General features: G+C 43.6%; 1 protein-coding gene across 5 annotated transcripts in view; it reads right to left on the bottom strand.

Annotated features, from left to right (window-relative positions):
- cadm4 (cell adhesion molecule 4) overlaps positions 1 to 18,935 on the bottom strand; it is a 138,765-nt gene that overhangs the window by 27,533 nt on the left and 92,297 nt on the right. For 2 of the 5 annotated variants that reach the window (XM_051407681.1, XM_051407683.1), the window contains exons 1-2: positions 9,772 to 12,173; positions 2,115 to 2,261 (exon numbers count right to left, since the gene is read on the bottom strand). In XM_051407681.1, coding sequence (XP_051263641.1) covers positions 2,115 to 2,261; positions 9,772 to 9,868 — 244 coding nt within the window. In that variant the 5' untranslated portion in view covers positions 9,869 to 12,173. Of the gene's footprint in view, positions 1 to 2,114; positions 2,262 to 9,771; positions 12,174 to 18,935 lie in introns of those variants that run through there. The other 3 variants (XM_051407679.1, XM_051407682.1, XM_051407680.1) reach the window with 2 other exon arrangements.

The raw sequence follows: 18,935 nt of genomic DNA, 5'->3' as shown, positions 1-18,935 counted from the left end.
TTGTAATGATTAGAAATGTGAAAATGTGTTCCAGTGCAAACTTTCACAGACAAAAATATCATACCATATGTTTGCAAACACAAACTATGCTTTTGAGTTACAAGATTTTTGCATTTATGTACTGTGGTTAAAACACATTTAAATATGTTCTAGAGGTTCTTATATAGTTTACACACAGTTTTTAGGCTAATGATGTGAAAGTATTTCTGGAAATGTCCTTCCAACCCCTCTTCATCTTGTGGATGTTTAACTAGAAGGTCAGCTACAGAAAATTAGCTCTGGCTCTGGCAGCCATTCATTTTCTTGACATTTCTTTAACCACGGTACTTCAGTTGATGATGTCTACAAGCTTACTACAACACACGACTACTTGAATTTATTTGCCATTTTATATACTGGAAAGATGATGATTATGCAGCCCGTCTATTGCTGTGTGAGACTGGCACTTGCATGGTTCTTACAGCTGAGTTCTTTATCTTTCACAAGCTCAAAGCCAAACATTTAACTGAAATGTTGGACATCTGATGCGCTAGTCAGTCCAGCTAAATTAAATTAAATTAAATTAAATTGAATTCAAGGATTCTTGAATAACTGGTCAAAATATGGCGTAAGTAACAGTAGCAGATTGAGATTAAAACAATGTGTAACAGTATCCCATGAGCTACTTTGGAGCTCAGCAGCTTTAGTGAAGTTAGCTCAGCAAACAGACTCTCAGAGTCTAAATCAAGCTGGGAAAATTACCACCTGTCACACAATTACAACAGCAGATCAATCCTCAGAGTCATAATTAATCAAAACTATTTTTGGAGCAGCATGTCAGAGAGACAGAATGGGCTGACCATTCAACTGAGAGACTCTGATCTTGGGATGTAGATATAAAAGATACTGTTGAGGAGTTTGCACAATGCCATGCTCCGGTGAGCGGTGAGCGAGTGCTCTTTCAAGGGAATTTAGAGTTTCCGATTGGATGCTCTCCCAACCTGTTTAAGCTAATTTCTACTTTGGATAATTTCAATTGTGTTTTGATATGATTTGAGAAAAAGTACTGTACAAAAGAACAGCATTGCTAGCATACAATACAATATGAGAACAAAATCCTGCATGTGTGAAGATTTGTGCAAATAGATGATTTGTTGAGTGGATTTTGTTACTGTTTTTTTGAGACAGTTTGCCAATTGTGTGTCTGTTTGCATTGCTCAGTGGTTTTAACGTGAGGTCAAGCCTTCTAAATCCACCTGTTCATTAATCATGCAGTATTTTTCCTTTTGTTTGCATGCTTATTTGCATAATGGTGGTAAAGGGGCCCAATCACAAATTCAGCACAGTCAATAACTGATAGAACCTGCAGCAAATTCTCTCTCTCTCTCTCTCTCTCGCCCTTAACTCTTAACAGTTACAAACCACATTTTTACACCAAAGCCTTAAACGTGAGCTAACCTCTTAAGCAAGTTCTTCACATAGATTACATATATATAACTACATTTATAACTATTGCTACACCACAAAACATAATGAAAAAAATGTGCTCCAATTAAGCTGCCCCACACAAATTTGAAAGGCAATGTTTAATATCCTTGATCATTGTTCTTTTGCTCAGAGGTTTCCTAGCAGCAGTAGCAGAAAATCTGGCTAAGGTGGCAGCTTTTGCCCTTAATTGGTTAAGAGAAAACATGTTTAGTGTGCCTGCCCTGAGGCCTTCAATGAAATCTGTATTTATTATAATATTGGTTACAATGATAATTTGCCATAAAGCCGCCTTTAAAAAAACATGTGATTGCCAAGGCCATGCTCTAATGAGGAGCTGTAATACGCTCTGATCTCATCATAAGGGTTAACAGTGGATTATGCAGAGAGCTTCAAACTATGCTTTTAAAACAGTTAAAGCAGTCACACTGTTAGGGCAGAGAATAACACCATCTCCTAAATTAACTCTGGGGTTATCTGACTTTTTAATGTGGAATCGCTTCAAAGGCAAAGTGAGGACATATGCAATAAGAAAAATGTAAAGTGCAAGTGTTGGTGAGTCATTGCTAATGTGTTTAAAAGGCTGGTTTCAAATGTCACTGAGGGCAAACACATAGACACAGATAGATTAAGTCTGTCTACACACACACCTCGCGTGCCATTGAAGAAGAGGGTCTGTCGGCGGGGATTCTGGATGACCACGATTGATCCATCGTAGTTCTGCAGGCGGCAGGAGATCTGGGCTGTACCTCCCTCCAAGACTGTCACATTTTCCGCCTGCACCGCCTGACAACGGGCTGAGGGAGAGAAAGATGAACGTTAATATAGTGATACAGAGGGTGGGAGGAGGGGGAGAAAAAGAGGGAGAGAAGAGGAGAAGGACAAATAGAAGGAACAGATGCAGAGAAAGAGAGATGTTCAATTTGCACATCACTTGAGATAGAACCTTTCAGAATAAGGTACTTAAAGCATCCTTCATTTACTCGCTATTCATCATATGGACACAACAAGGGAGAAATTGAGAGGGGGAGGAAAGAAAGGGGGAGGCTGAGTGAATGAGATAAAGAGATTGAGAGTGAGAGTAAAGACACTGAAGAACTCAACAAGTAAAAGAGGGTCCTTATGAACAATGTGTTCTTATGATTATAATAGGGATGATTATAATTACTGCCATTCATCTTTTTACGTGCACAAACACATACAAACAGCCCTATTGCCTCTGGCTAGTTTAACAGAATGCATCAACACACACATTTGAATACATAATGCCTTATTAAATCTCTAAGTGGCAGTCGGTCTTGAACACAACAGCACAAACACACACAAGGACACACATTAACACAGCCATGGCCACATATGGACCAACACACTCACACAAAGGCACTTGGGCAGATCACATGCTGGAATGTGGCCCTGCCACCACCTGTGCATATATTAATAGTTTAAACTGCAGACTTATGGTATGAATCTGTAATTGACTCAGTGTGAAAAAGCTGGCCAAAGTGCAAAGCAGTGACATCATGGAGGCAGCCTCGAATGCTACAGCAACACATTCTTAATGCCATTTTCAGATGCAAGCTAAACCAATCGATTACACTCCATTATCCTGATGTAATGGTCCTTATTACAGGTATTTGGAAAGTGCTGGAGTGGGATCATGCACCAGCTTTGGCTCTTGTGAATGAAAATGCCCATGGACACAGACACCTGTATGAGTATTTATGTGTGTGCATGTGCCCCTGCAAGTACACACCCACAAATGAGAATGCATACATACACATACACACATACACACATATACACACACACACACACACACACACACACACACACACACACACACACAATATACGCATGCATGCGGAGTCACGTGCACATTCACAGAAACTTTCGCATATTATCTTCCAAACAAACTTGTCTGGCCCCTAAACCCAATATTTTTAGACAAGGGGGCTGTGAAGCAGCAGGGAGCCTCTTTGATGTTGCTGACAGCCCAAGAGTCAGTAATGAGGAGGTTGATTATGCTCTGATTGGAGCACCCTCCGTGTTTGCGGGTCAGACTGTTGACACGGCTCAGCTGAGTCACACCTCCCGCTGAGCACAATGGACACCGAGCTCCGCCGTTGAATCCAAATGATTTATGCGCAATTAGCCATAAGGCTTCAGCCAGGAGTGGGGTGTGATTGCCTTGAAGAGACTACCAGCTTGCTGGCTTCCCCAAACTAGTATTTACCAATTTGCATCCCCATTTACATTCCCTCTCTCCCTGGCAAAGTGTTTGCCGTGGGGAGGATTTAGAGAAAGAATGACATCAATACGGAAACATGATGATGAAGCAGGCAATAAGGTGTGCTGATAAAGATGGTGGGTTTGTATATATTTCACTACTGGGTCTAGCAGTGTCTCTGGGTTCTGTAAAACACCTTCAGAAGGCAGGAAATGTTGTGAGACAAACAGATGGTGGCTGCCATAGCAGGAGTTGCTGACTTGACTGCTGTGGGCCAAAATAAATGTCTATATCTGCAACCAAGCGTGTCCTAAGTTTTAGTGTCTGTGTGTGTGTGTGTGTGTGTGTGAGAGAGTGAGTGAGTGTGTGCGTATGAGCACACATGCACAATAGGTGGGCATGTGCATTGCGATGACATATTGCAATTAAGCTACTTTGACATCATCTGGTCCCGCCAACTTCATCCAAATTTAATTCTCCCCTCGATTTTAATCTCTTTTAATGAAATACTCAAAGCCTACATATTCATCACATCAGGGGAAACACAGAGGCACAGTGGATATTGAACTGAAGACAGAAAGAAACCAAGAGGGGATAAAGACAAAGGGGACTCTAATACTCTATGGAACAGAGAAAAAAAATCTTGACAATTACCACTAATTGTAGTCATTATTGCTCCCATTCTCTGCATCAATATTGTGATTCATATCGGGGGCCATCAGGGCCTGCCACCGCCATCCCAATTATTTTTCTAATGGCTGTTATTACTCATCACCGTGGCAACCGGGCTAGGCCGCCATTGTTTTAAACAGTGTTAATTGTAATGGTGCTGCTGTGCATCCTGACAAAGTCAGTGTAGCGTCTGTCTGTGATTAGTGACCCATCAGAACCAACAGAGAAAAAGGGCTTCAAGTGGGAGAGTGACTTCAGACAAAGAAAGTGGTCAAAAGTTTGCTTCTGGGACGAGGCCAGAAAAACTAATTAACTGTCCATTTGTACACCCCTTCTCCTGACAGCTGTCACCCCTTCAAAGGAAAGTAGCTGCAGTGGCATAGCAGTAAAGTGCAAAGAAAAGCGACAAAGAAAAAAAAAATTGTTAATCGCTGTTGCGAGTGGAATGGCTGGCATCCGCTGTCGCCTGCTGAGAGATGCCACCCAGAAACACCTGCTGGCTGCTGGTGGATGATCAATCTGGGCAAAGAGAACAGAGGGATGGAGAGACGGTGGGGGAATGAGGGCTCTAACCAGGAAATGATAGCAGGGAGTTAGGAAGTGATGGTTTGGGTATAATAATGCAGCTGGCAGGGGCTGGACAAAATATACGAGAGATGACGCATATTCTTCTGCTCCCGCTCATAACGCAGCTGGGTACAGCACTTTAGTTTGACTGTAGGTTTTTATAGGCTTCACATCAAGGCCATGAGCCTGTGCTTCTGATCCCCAGCATGGTACAGTGCAGAGAGGGAATGAGAAGGAGGGGGAGGGAATCAACATCTGTGACAGTGGTATTAATCTGGCCCCCATTAAAATCTGTGCCCATAATAAAATACTCCACAAGCGTCAAATCATATTAAGAGAAAATGCTGAGAGCAATCGATACCATGGTAGTGCAGCGACGGCTATGATCAACGGATAAATAAAACAGGAGGGGGAACAAAAACAATCACTTCTCTCTCCAGCCAAGCGGGGGCAGTATTTCATAGCAGTGAATTGGTGCTTCTTATCATTTGAAATGCCCTACCCCTGCTGTCACGGCCCCCAGAAAAAAAGGAGCCTTTATTTACTACGCCAATAGAGATCCGAGAAAGGCCATCATTTCAAAATACATAAACAAATAAATAAATAATAGGCGTGCAAATTCATAAGACAAGGCTGTTCAGGGGCCCGTCCTAATGGTCCCGCAATGGGGTTGAGTTATAAGCCGAGGGAGGCAGGGGATAGAGGGACAGAGGGGAGGGGATGAAGGGAGGTGTGGAGAGTTAAAAGAGGGGGATTTGGGAGGCAGCCAGGTGGACTGCTGGCTCACCCATGGTCACGGTAAATTCTAGAAACTGCCTCACTGGTGCAGGGTTAGCCGGCTGAATTACCGCCTCGCTGCGCCTCTCTCCCTCGATTTCACTCTCCCCTTATTTCTCTCTCTCCGTGTCTCTGAGAGTGAAGAGAGGAAAAGATAGGACAAAAAGACAAGCCATACAAGAGATGAGCTGTCTCCATTTGCCCCAAACAAGCCCCCATGTATCCTTGAAGTAGTGCAGTCACTGTCTCCCTATTCATTATCTCTCATTATCTTTCAATTGGAAGTGGGCCAAGAGCTTGTGTTTTCTTTGCATGCTGGCCACAGATTTACAAGGGAATCGATGCAGGAGACTACAATGCACAACCCCTTATGTTATTACTGCTTTAATTAAAACAATAACAGCAGCTCATAGTTTCCACTCTTATGGGGTCGTCCGTTGGCAAGTTCTCCATCTCTTCCCATCTGGATGTACATTTTTTCCTGTTATCCCCGGAGTCTGCGATGCGCGCCGGGTTCCACAGTGTGTATGCAAATTGAGTTTGCAATGTTTATGTGTGTGAGTGCATATGTGTGTATATGTGTACGCATACTTGCTCCAGGTTAATCACAGAGTTTTGCAGTATACTGACTCTATGAAATAGCTGACTTTGAGGTTCTTCTTCTCCATACCTCCCTCTGCAGACCCACCACCCCTCATCACCACCAACCCCCCTTTCTTTTCCCAGTCTAAAATTATCACTCCATCTCTCTCAGGGAGCCAGAATTCTGCCAATCAAATCCAGTGCAAAGAAAAAAGATGCTCCCTCTATAAATAATACATAATCCTTTACAAATCTCGCTCTCGTCTCTCTCATTACCTTCATTCTGTCGTTTTCTCCTGTCCTCCTTTTCTTCCCTCTCCTCCACTCAGCCTTTCTTCTCATTTTTGGAGCAACCCCCTCTCCCCACTTCCACTTAGTCCACAACTCATAATTCTCTCCTCCCGCTGCCTTCATGTCTAATCTAATTCTCGCCATCTCTTTCTTTCTCCTTTTATTTAAACCCCCAGTCAGTCTCTCCATCCCTCTCCTCCCCATCTTCTGCCTTATCTAATCCTTGATTCCTCCTGCCTTCCACCAGTACCTTTTCCTTTCTTCTTCTTCCTTCTCTTTTCCCTTATCTTTTATTGCATCGTTCCTCATTCATCTTCCTCATCAGCACTGTCCTGAAGAACCCCCCCCCTTCTCTTTTTCTCCTGGGCCTCAGGAGAATTGTTGCAACTCTTTCTGTCTCCCCACTCCTGTCCCTCCTTCTTTTTCTTTCTTCGTGTAGACACCCCCCTCCGTTCAATAGTTTCCTTCCAAGCTGCAATAGGCTTTCATTCCTCTTGCAATCTCTCTCTCTCGTTCTCTCTCTTTTTGTGACTCAGTGGGAATCTTTTCCTGCCTCTCTGCTGGTTCCATCTCCACACTCTCCTTCGCTAAATGTGATTTGTTCTGCAGCTCAAGTCTGCGGCATAATCGCGCTGTTTTTATAGTGTGCCGGGAGAGAGGAAGAGAGGGAGCAAAGGAAAGACAGAAAAAAGTGAGAGCAGAGAATGGGACAAGAGGACAAAACAAATGAATAGAGTGGGGGACTGAATATCGCAGTTTTTCCTCCCTCTTTCATCTTCTCTACATTCGCTTCTTTTAATTGCCAGTCGTACAGCTCAGCTCTCTCTCTACTTTTCTGTCCTTCTCGTCTTTCTTAATCTCTCTCTCTCTCTCTCTCTTTGGCAGGAACTTCAGACACCCTCTCATCCGACTCTCTCTCGTCACCCACTGGTATTTTGTGAGGACTGCACTGCTAATCAGCAAAATCAGCATAAAATTGTCTCCGTTCACTCTTGACCTATCATTAGAAACATTTACTTTTCATTATATATTTCTTGTCTGTTTTTAACTCCGACTCTCCCCCCCAGTCACACTTCCCCCATCCTCAGAATTGAAATCTGTTGTCTTCTTCCTCTCATCACCTCCACCCTTCTTTTTCCTTTTACCTCCTCCCATCTTCCCCTCTCCCCTCTCCGCTTCTCTCCTTTTGACCTTCGCATCTTTATGTCTCTCCAGCCCTTTGGTGTATTTCAATCACCTCATCCCTCTCTTGCCCCATTCTCTCTTCCTCTCTCTCCCGCAGCATTGCATCTCCCTGAGCGCTCTCCTCTCCTCTTGTCCACCCATCCCATTACTCTCTCTGCTCTCTCATTCACCTCTTCTTACCCTTCACAAACCACCATCTTCCTCTCTCTTTCCTTTCTCCTCTCTTTCTGACAGTTAAAGCTGGTTAGCTCTATCTACTGTGCAGAGTTTTATGGCCTGAGTCTGTCACAGCCCCAACAACCCCGCGACAATGGCCAGCACACACAACCCAACAGCGGCTTAAAGGAAATTTACAGGGCTATTACGCAACGGCTACCACACTGGAGATTCACCACAGCCAAAAGCACTGGTCTTAACACCCCTTCAAAATCCACCACATGGCTGCCTTCCCTTTGGTGTGTAATTGTGGTGTGTGATGCTGATGAATGTGTATGCGGGAGAATGGAAATGTACGGGTGTGTGCATGCATCTAAAAGCAAGAGTGCGCTTGTGTGAAATGGTGTACGCACATTCAAGGCCCAAAACAAAACTGCCCTACTGGCATGAATTGCACAACCACACCAACTGCCAAGACACAAACTCCTCCTTTTTCTGTATCCCCCACTCCCCTATTGTCACCCCCACCCTGTATCCCTCTCAACATACCACAAAACACAATGTCCTTCTGTTGATCTAAACAGCACTGAAGTGAGATTTTGGTTGGCAGAGTGGAGAAGGTACTCAGCACAGCAGCACAACACTTGTTTACGAAGGAGCAGCAGGGAAAGCACATCTCCCTGTATTAAATGCATAATAATAATGACAGGAGGTATTAATAGCACCTAGCAAGGCTGCCACTGATCCCACTCCACTTCATATACTGTTTTTTATCACCATCTTTGCCTCGTGTTCAATCACTCTTACGACTCTTGGCTTCAAATCTCGACCTCATGCAGCTCTTCTTTTTTTTGAGGCCTTGTCTCATGTTTTATCTTTGTACCCCTCCCCTGCATCTCTGTCTTTCTTGCACACACACACACAGACTGTGTTGTTCTCCGTCTCTGTCTCGCTATTTCTCCTTTTATGCCTCTGCTGCTCCCTCACATACAGTACTCGTTTCTATCTGGCCTGGTCCTTATGTCAGTCTGTTTCTTTCTCTCAATATATATTGGCCTCTTGTACTGCACCCCCTTCCCCCTATTCTCTTTCTATTCGACAACCTCTCGATTTGGCTCGCCATATCTCTCCCACTCTGGGGTCCAACTTTCTTTTATTAGGTTCTTCAGAGGGAAGCTGAGAAAAAGGCTTCAGCCCCTCTTATATTTCTTTCTTTCTGTTTTCATTTGTGACGGTTTCCCTTTAAGTCTTTTGGTCCATCCGTCCACTCTCTCTCTTCCTGTCTCTCATTCCTCCATACTTTCACCTCCTGGGCATGCTCCTGTCTTCACATTTTCTCTAGTCTTAATCTTAATTACCAATTCTAACTTAATTACCAGCATTTTGAACAGTTCTTTTTTCATGATTCCATCGCAAGCTATTCCTCCCTTGGCCATGTGCTGGGCGCTGCACTGGATCTCATTCCGTATCAATTTACACCAATTAGTATCGTATTCACTATTGTGTTCTCTTTTTTGTATAATGTCGGCATCAAATTGCATCATTTAGAGGTAGCCTAGATCTGCAGGGAGTTTAAATTAAAAGAACAAGGAGCTTGAGTTTACGTTAAATTGCCACATCCTGACTATAATATGAAATGAGTGTGTACACGTAAACATTATGTGTTTGTTTCCCTGACTTATCTGGTGTCTAATAACACCTGAGTTTCCCTCTAGAAAAGTCATGTCTCATTTAATCTATGTGCGTGTGTGTGTGTGTGTGTGTGTGTGTGTGTGTGTGTGTGTGTGTGTGTGTGTGTGTGTGGCCTGCGTGTGTGTATACATGGGAGTGTTCATGCGTGCATGACTTACGAGTGATACAGAGCAGGACCAGGACCAGGCTGCGCAGGGCCAGAGAGAAGGGGGCAGGGAGGAGGCGGCAGAGGACAGAGCTCCGGACAGGCCTCATTGTGTATTGAGGAGCTGTGTGTGTATATGTGTGAATGTGTGTGCGTGTGGATGTGTACGTTTGATCAATGGCTCCTCTGTGACCCTGTCTGCACTGCTACAGACAAACTAGTGCACAAACACACACACACACACACACACACACACACACACACACACACACAACTGCAATGCTGCAGACACGTGCACACACTAACTCCCCAGCTTTACTTCAGTGCAATCAGACAGAAGTTGTTGTTTGAGGACAACACTTAAAGAAAGGACTCTTATGTGCTACACTGTATCACAACACATGCAAAGAAACTGCTTAACTGCTAAGTCACATAGAACTGAATTGTGTCCCGGGCTTGCACGCAATACACAGAAGTTTGGCCAGAGCTCAGGGCGCTAACAGAGCTAGCGATTTAGACACTATATCACAATGCACACAGAGATGAGCTTAGGGGCAACAAAAAGTTCCACTGTTGACTTTAGCACCTTGTGTTGCTTAGAAAGAACTTATGACATGCGTATTAAATCCATACAGTGCAGAAGCTTTGCTGCTACAAAGCAGTACAGGAGCTCAGTCCCATCTAAGCAAACCAACAACAAAGCAAACACTGCTAGGCTAGCTATTTTCTGCTACAGTGCTCTGAGCCTCATGAGACCAAAGCCCAAGACTCTCAGATCAATAAACCAGAAAAACCAATACCAAAAGTGACCAAAGCAAACCTGCAATACTGTCTTCTTTACCAGTAAGGGTATTTACGAATGGCAGCTATGCAATTAACCAAACAAGGGACAACTTAATTAGCACCTCATCGACTGTACACTGCACTGTCAAACTCAGAGCTAAGCTAGTTCTGAGCACCAGGCGCCTTAACAATCAGCCACACAATTAACCACAACAGACTGCTTGTCTCTTGCAGGTCAAACCGCACTGCTCCAAGGAACAGCAAACATCAATAAAACTATATTTCATTCAGATACAGGCAGAGAGACTGTCTTCCAAAGCAAGTCAAGTTTATCTCTGATGTTGACTGAATGCAAACTTTTGAAATAGAGCTACCTACATTGCCATGCCCTCGAGGACAGCGAAATCTAGGGCAACAATGCTCATGAACAGATTGTATTTTAATGAGTCAAACAAGGTTTCCCGCACTTCTCACCCGACAAATAAGCAGGCAGAAGTCAATGTTCCTTTGAGCTATAACCGAACCGACCAGGCCTCTGGGGAGATGGAGACACTATCTTGCAACTCATCTGGAGATAGCTAAGGTTAAATAAAATCCATTGAGCTTGAGTGCCGCTCTATAAAGACAGAGAGTGGAAGTGCTTGCCCTGTGTAGAATAACCAACTTGCAGGAGACTGAGCAAACTGCAGCAAGACGCTTTAGTTTCAGATATTACAGTTTTTGGTCTGCTATTTTACCCAAGAGACTTGCACATTATTCTCACAAGGTATCTATTATTCGCTTGAATGCTAGAACTCTTTTGATACGCTATCATGTATACACTGTAGCGTAAATGGACAGTGATTTTACGTGGTAATTTTAGACTCCTCAGAATAATCACAGGCTATCAGACAGTATAATCGTGCAGCATCGACCTGCCTAAGTCTTTCTTTCCAACATGCTCTACTGGGTGCAGTCAGTGCCTGGATGCCCACCAGATACACACTTACTCATACACACTGATCTGAAAGCCTGCTGTGTTTAAAGCCCGGACAGAGTTCCGCTGATTGTCAGGACCTAATGCATCGTCAGTCCCTGGGAGTGTGTAGCTCTCGCGTGTTTGTATGTGTAAGTATGTGTGTTTGCAGTGCAGACACAAAGCGTGACGAGCTGCACCATACACCTCACTGAGCACTATCTGATGGAGTAAAGTGCGGGTGTCATCCTTAGATTACTACACACTGCCCACTCTCTCTCACTCTCTGTGCCACTGCAAACACAATGAGCTCTAACGGCGATGGCCCTGACACTTCTGGCAAAGCCGAAAGCGGATCATCGCCAATCTTCCCTACGGTACTGACTTCACCGGTCAACTGGCTGACGCTGAGAAAATTGTGTGCACCAACAGCGCTGGTCTGGCAGGTCTGGGGCCTGGCAGCAGTCAGAGTCCATTCACTTGTTCAAATTGATCTCCTCAAATTGTGTTTAGTTTATCCGTTCTGCCCGCTTTCTCTCCCCTCTTCCTTCAATCCTCCAGTCAACCCGTAGAAGCTGGTTAGTTCCTGCACATTTGTCCTCTTTTCGCTTCACTTTTTTCCTGTTGGTCTATGAAAATTGCTATAATCCCAATGTTGTATCGTTGTTGATCACCAACCATCTGTCTATCCGTTTTCTGCCTTCCACTTGTTTATATAACCCTGGCCACCCTCCCCTTGCTTAGAATGTGTGTGTGTGTGTGTGTGTGTGTGTGTGTGTGTGTGTGTGTGTGTGTGTTGTGTGTGTGTCTGTGTGTCAGTGTGGGATCAGTGTCTGCATATTTTGCATACTTTTTTGTGAAGGTTAGAGATGAGTGTGTGTGGATAGAAGCAGTGACAATGGTTGTCTTTCAGGTCAACAAACAGTGGCGGCGTGTGTGTCTGAATGTGCTTGTCTGTCAGAGTGTACATTTGGCTGTCTGTTGGTCCTTTCACTATCTACTACCCATTAATTTATCCATGCAGGCACACACAGAGGCATCATAGTGCCTCTTTATGTTAAATGGCCGTTTTTATGGCTGCAGGGACGCGCACGGCTGTCTGCTGACAAGAACTATGTACATGTTTGTGCATGGTCTTTGTAATTTGAAGCGGATGTGAACAAAGCAGAAATGAACGTGACTATGACTGTGTTATGAGTTATGCTGATGTGAAGCTGGCTCAATAAAAACGTATCACGGAAATCATTGCTAACAGCTAGTCCAACCTGTCTGTATATTTTGCATCAACACACCGTGCATTATGTAGTTCCTCTATTCATGCTCATTGCCACATGTACTATCATTACTGCTATTGGCAATAAAACTGGCAATACAAAGCCAGTGGTGGAAGCTAACTACACTAGACTCTGCGTCTATGACTTTCATTGTCCTGTAAAATGCAAAAGGCAGCACAGTTTTGCTATTATAATAGCACCTCTACTTGTTCTTAATCAACTGATCATAAACTATCAGTTCTAATCTGCCACAAGCTGTATTTACAAACATCTTTATGCATTCAATTTGAATCATGCTGTTCCCTATTATCAAGTCAAATAAAGTTAAATTTATTTATCAAGTGCTTTTAACAAAATAGGGTCATCACAAAGTGTTTTATAGAGCAACAAAGGACATAATTACAGACAAAAAGAAGAACACATTGCAAACATTGCACTACTGGTGAGTGTGTGTATTTGTGTCTACAAAGTCCCTGTGTGGGCAACCCCCTGATGGGTGTATTTGTTTTTGTCGCAGTGTGTGCGGAAGGAAGGGGGGGTAATGGCAAATTGTGTCCCCTATCCTCCCTTCCTCTTTTTTCTCTCCATCTCTCTCTCTCTCTCTCTCTCTCTCTCTCTCATCCAAATCAAATTTTTAATGGGCTTCATTGGTGCCACCGTGGAATAAGTGTTGCCAAAGCACTTAAGGGGCTTAAGTCAGCGGCGTGCTGAAAATATTAAGCACTCAAACAGCCTTACAAGGATCCCTGCCTGCTTAAGTATGCCGAGGAGGTTGTGCCAGCATTTAATACCAATGGTATTAAAGCGCTCCGACAAGGGAGAGGAACAGAAATATAGATATATACAGTATGTACCACAACTGGGAATAGATGGAGAGATGGGACTGGTGGGAAGAATGAAAAGAGGTGATGGAGGCATGAGGTGGGAGACAAGGGAGAGGCAAAAGGGATGGAGGGATTAAAAAGGGCGCGAGCAGTAGTGAGGTGAGGAAAAGAGTGAAGCTAAAGAGAAAGGACAAAAGATGGAAGGAAACTGGAAAGAAGTAGTGAGACAGTCAGAGAGAGGCAGAGAAGGAGAGACGGGAAGAGGAAATAAAAAACAACCAGTACAGAAGAGAAGAGATGCGAGGGAATCGGGCCAAGGTGTGGGAGGTAAGGGTTGATGGGATAGCTGTGAACCAGCAGCAGAGGGCTAATGCAGAGATTCTATCGGGGGGCTTATCCGAGATTAAATTTCTCTTTGTCCTTAAGGCGCTTCTTGGGTAAGCGGAAGTGTCGAATTTATTTCTTATGTCTCCCTTGTGGTTGTGCAGGCGAGTGGGTTGGCAGAATGTGTGTATGTGTATGTGTCTGTGTATGTGAACGTGTTCTGGGGGTACATGTACTATATGTGTCTGTGTGTACTATATGTGTCTGTGTAGGCGTGAATCTTGAGGGTTTATTAGCTGGCAAAGTGTAAAGGAGGACATGTGTTCCTGAAAGGTAAAAATAAATCAAGTGAACATCTCCCCAAAGGGTGTTTTAGCATAATTGAACCACAAAGTATTAGTGTGGTTACATTTATCTAGGCATTTGAACTCGTACATAGATATTCATGAATACAGATTGTGTCTATTCTGAATGCAATTCAAATTGTATTTTCAAGTTTCCCTTTTTTTGATAAAGTTTGTTTTATGATGCTGCCACAAAGTCCCAGACTACTAGAAAGTTTAATCACTCACAGGAAAGTATTATCTGAACAGGCCTGATTCTCCTCTGGGTTTTGCTCCAGTGTAAACAAAATGCACAATACTATGCAACTTGTGTTTAAGATACTGCAAACCAGTGTGCTTGATTCCTTATACACTATCTTTTACAAGGGAAAACAATCAGAAATACCCAATTATTGGGCATTTTTCTTAGAAAAACAATGATTTTGACCCAGGTCTGAGTACATTCACCAGGTGCTGCTCAGCCCCTCCATGTCCCTCTGCTCTCCTTCTCCTCCATCTTTTTGATTTCTTGTTTGTCTGGCTGACTTAGTCTTAATAGCTAGCCTACAGCCATGCACTAGCTAATCCAACTGGGTTTGCTCTGAACTCTCTAATTAGAAAAGTCATAGCTCCTCGATCTATGGACACTATCAGTGACTGCATTTTCTGGAGGCACGGCTCAGGCTACTTCCTGCTCACCTCACGCTCCTGGGCAAAGGGATCAATATGGCCTGATCATTTGGGTACATTTCGAGTGGCACCACCTGTCTTTCTTCACACAAGTAAGGATTACAAAGTTTTGATTTTCTTTATTTTTCGCAGTCTGTTGACAGTGGAGTCTGGCAAATAAATAAAAGTCAATATGGCTCACATCATGCAGGCTAACAAGAATACAAAACAGATATTAGGATTTGAATCACTGCCTGTCTGAAATTACATGGTTTGGATGTGAATGCATGAGCAGGCAGTGTGTTTTTTCATAGATCCCCACTTTGCCTCACATATCCCTGTGTATCTACTGTAAACTAGGAGATTAAACTCACTTTCTGGCAGACAGCAGACTTGGCCCTGTCTTTTCACTGGTTTTACAGGGTGAAAGGAAAGACAAAAAGACACTGTGGTAGCCATTGTTGAAATCCTATTATTAGTCTCATCCCATTATGCATTTACCATGCATCAACCATGCATTAAAGGGGACAATTTTAGCTTATTCTTTTCGAGCCTGGCAAAGAACTGAGCATGCATTTTAGAACAAAACACTCTCAAGCGACAGCCTGCAAGAACTGAAGATGGAGAACGCTATTGATGGCTCCTGCTACTGTAGTTGAATAAGCCAGTTGAAGCTCATTACTTCAGTAGAAATGCTCTTCTTTTTTAAATTGTGTTGAAGTCTTTTAATCAGATGGACCAGTTATTTAACAAACACAGGACATAACCTTTCTCACATGCATGTGGTTTCACCCTGAAGACCCTCAAGATCTTTCTTTTTACTACAAGTAAGAAAATGTCCTGCAAATTGCTCACACAAAGATTATGTCTGAAAGCTTACCAATTTGGTACAAAAATGCTTCTTTCTATCCAAGCTTAGTATCAGATTTATATTCTTTGGGTATATTTTGGTACCACAGAGGACTAACATCATTAAATACAGCAACTAGTATCCAAACATGTATTATTATATAACACATCTGAAAACTCTTAACAGCAAATGCAAAATGTTCGCACTAAACATACCTGAAAAACACTCACTGTTTCACTGACAATGCATTTCTTTTGTTTTCACTACAATGTCCATTCAAGGCAACTCAATAATAATTACTGTTGTTACTGTTACTGTGTTAATGGTCAAGGAGGCAACTCAAAGCAGAAACCTTAAGGGATGGGATGCATTGACTTTTTCCGTACTTAAACTAAACCACAATCCTTACCTAACCTTAAAATGAGCACTTTAGTAGCCTAAATGAATAACATAACAATTTTACAACACACAAACCCTGATCTCAGTCAACGTCCTGTGCTTTGAATGCCAAACTATCTATCCTAACCTACTCCTTGTGACTTCTGTGCTATATAACACAGTCAAACTTTCTTAACTGGAAAAAGCCTTGCCAGTAAACCTAATTCCGGCAGCAATTACTTTCCCTACAAAACGTAATTGGCAGAGCAAATTAGTATATGTATTTTGTAGGAGACAAGGTTGCAGTGTGAATGACTGAGGAGGCCCAGACAGGAGCTCTGAAACGCCAGGAATTATACAGCGTCAATGACATTTTGGGAAGAGCGCCTTTGGATTGAACAGGAAAAAAACACAGGTACAGCTGCAAAAACTTAACACAGCAATCATACAGGTTACGTGTGGATAACTTCTGAAACGCTATCAGTCAAGAAAGATGCACTGGGATTTGAGGGCAGCTGCAGATTTTCTCATTTGCTTAGATAACTTAGAGAACTGCAGGATATAAGGTGTTAACATGTATAGGCCAACAAGGCTGGAAGCTTTTTTAATGCAGACATGCCACTTAAATGTGCTCTTGGCCCTTGCTGTTTTCATACATGCATTAATAGAAAGATACACAGTTTAAGTATGAGAAGGCATTACAGGCATATTTTATGCATAACCATGCAAGCCCCCCCCGTTGGGATGCAACAGAACGCTAAGCTCAGTCATCCCTTATTCAGTAAGATAAATGAAAACAGTGTTACCTGCCAAGTTGAGAACGTACTGTCGGAGCTTCCTAACGAGTGCTTCTGTGTGCGCTGTGAGCCACATGCTACACAGCTACCTGCTGGGAGTAACACTCATTATCCATGTGGCATCATACCTCCCAGTGACAGGCTGCGACTCTCTGCTCACTGTTTTCTCTGCTGCAGTGCATGTGTCAGTCTCTCTTTTTTGTGTTCCCAGTGCATGTGCAAACATTTGCGTGTTACACGTGGGAAATTCTTCTTTGTTCCCAGATGTGTGTATGTGCTGTCACTGTGGCCCTATGTGCCTATCCAGATTACTATCTTGCTCTTTACTTTCCAGGTACATGCATGTGCTGTGCTATTGATGTGCATATCAACTTGTCAAGACCGCGTATGATGTTTTATTTTTGTGTGCTCTGCACGAGGATGGTTTGTATATTTCAGTGTGTATGGGGACTGGACCAGGTTAGTTGTGTGCTGTCGTGGCGTATAGTGTGGGTGGTTAGAATTGAGCAGCTATGTGCCACCTCGCCGGGGGGGACCCTGCAAACCGCCTTGCCCCCATTCCGCCAATTCACAAACGCCTAACAAAGGGATAATTTCCCCCTCGCATGATATAATCTTTCCTTTCACCCAATGTCTCAATGGAACCCTTTATGGCTTTTTATCACATCTCTCTTTCCCTTCCCTCCCTCCTTCTCTTTCTTTCTTTCTCACTCTGTCTGTTGCTTTCCCGACCCCTCCCTGCTTGTCTCTCTCTCTCTCTCTCTCTCTCTCTCTCTCTCTCTCTCTCTCTCTCTCTCTCTCTCTCTCTCTCTCTGCTTGCCCTTTCTGTCTCCAATGCTTTTTTCGATCCTTTACTTGCTCTACTCTTCTCTCACTCTGACCTTACAGAGGGTCTTTGCACTGAAGTCACTCTTGTTACTCTTTCTCTCCCTCTCTTTCTTTCTCTCTCTCTCTCTCTGGAGGAAAATCACACACTCATCAGTTTGCCGGCTCTGTTCCTGACGAGCAGGCTCGCAAGGAGAATATTAACGAAGCTCCTCAGCCAATTAACACCTAAAGCACATAACAACCTTTTATGCCAGCAGACACGCTCGTGTGCGCGCACGCTCACGCACACGCAACTGCACACAAACACTTGCAGGAAAATGCACAGATTGGTTGCTACACACAGTTCAACCTAAACACACATACATGCAGAGAGGCTCACATAAACAGAAACACACACACAAGCCTCAAAGCAAGGATACGCTATCAAACACATACGCACGTGCTCGCACATACACACTAATTGATTGTGCTGATGAGTGTGGGTGTAGAAGGAGGGGGACATTTATAGGAGCAAGGGGAAGTAATGTAGAGCGAAAGGAGATGCAAACAAAGTGATGAGCAGCAGTGAGGCGGAGAGGGGGAAGGAGAGGAGAGGAGAGAGGGAGGGAGGGAAGGAAAGATTGTGAGCAAGGAGAAAGACAGATTTATAGAGTGTGAAGAAAGGCATAAAGAAAAGGGGAAAATCAGTGATAGAAGGTTAACGTGGCTTGGCTGCTCCTGACATGGTTCATGCTAATTTGAGGGGTTTAATAGTGGGTGGGTCCACACACACGCACACGCACGCATCCACACTCACACACACTGGACATTGACATACACATAGTCGTCTCAGGACAACACAATGCATAAAACATGGTGGTAGAAAGGGCATTAGCAGTGAACCTTTGAACATACACACACACATTTCTGGACACATGTGGGGCAGTATCCTCGTATGCATAAAACATGACGATAGACAGCAGGAGCAGGGGGCGTAAGGGAGATAGGGAGAACAAGTGCGAACGGACAAAAAGTGTATGGTAATGACCCGGATAACGAAAGGCGGCTGCAAGGGGTAGAGAGTCAGAGAGGGACAAGTGTGAATGTGATAAAGTAATGGTGAGGAGGGAGAGAGAGAAACTTTCCTCACGGCCTGCTGCTTTTGGATTGAACAGCGTGCAAATGAAAAATGG

Source organism: Dicentrarchus labrax, unplaced genomic scaffold, assembly GCF_905237075.1.
Source record: "Dicentrarchus labrax unplaced genomic scaffold, dlabrax2021, whole genome shotgun sequence".
NCBI classification, from domain to species: domain Eukaryota; kingdom Metazoa; phylum Chordata; class Actinopteri; family Moronidae; genus Dicentrarchus; species Dicentrarchus labrax.
Note: the sequence above shows the minus strand (reverse complement) of the source record. Positions and strands in the feature narration are given on the sequence as shown.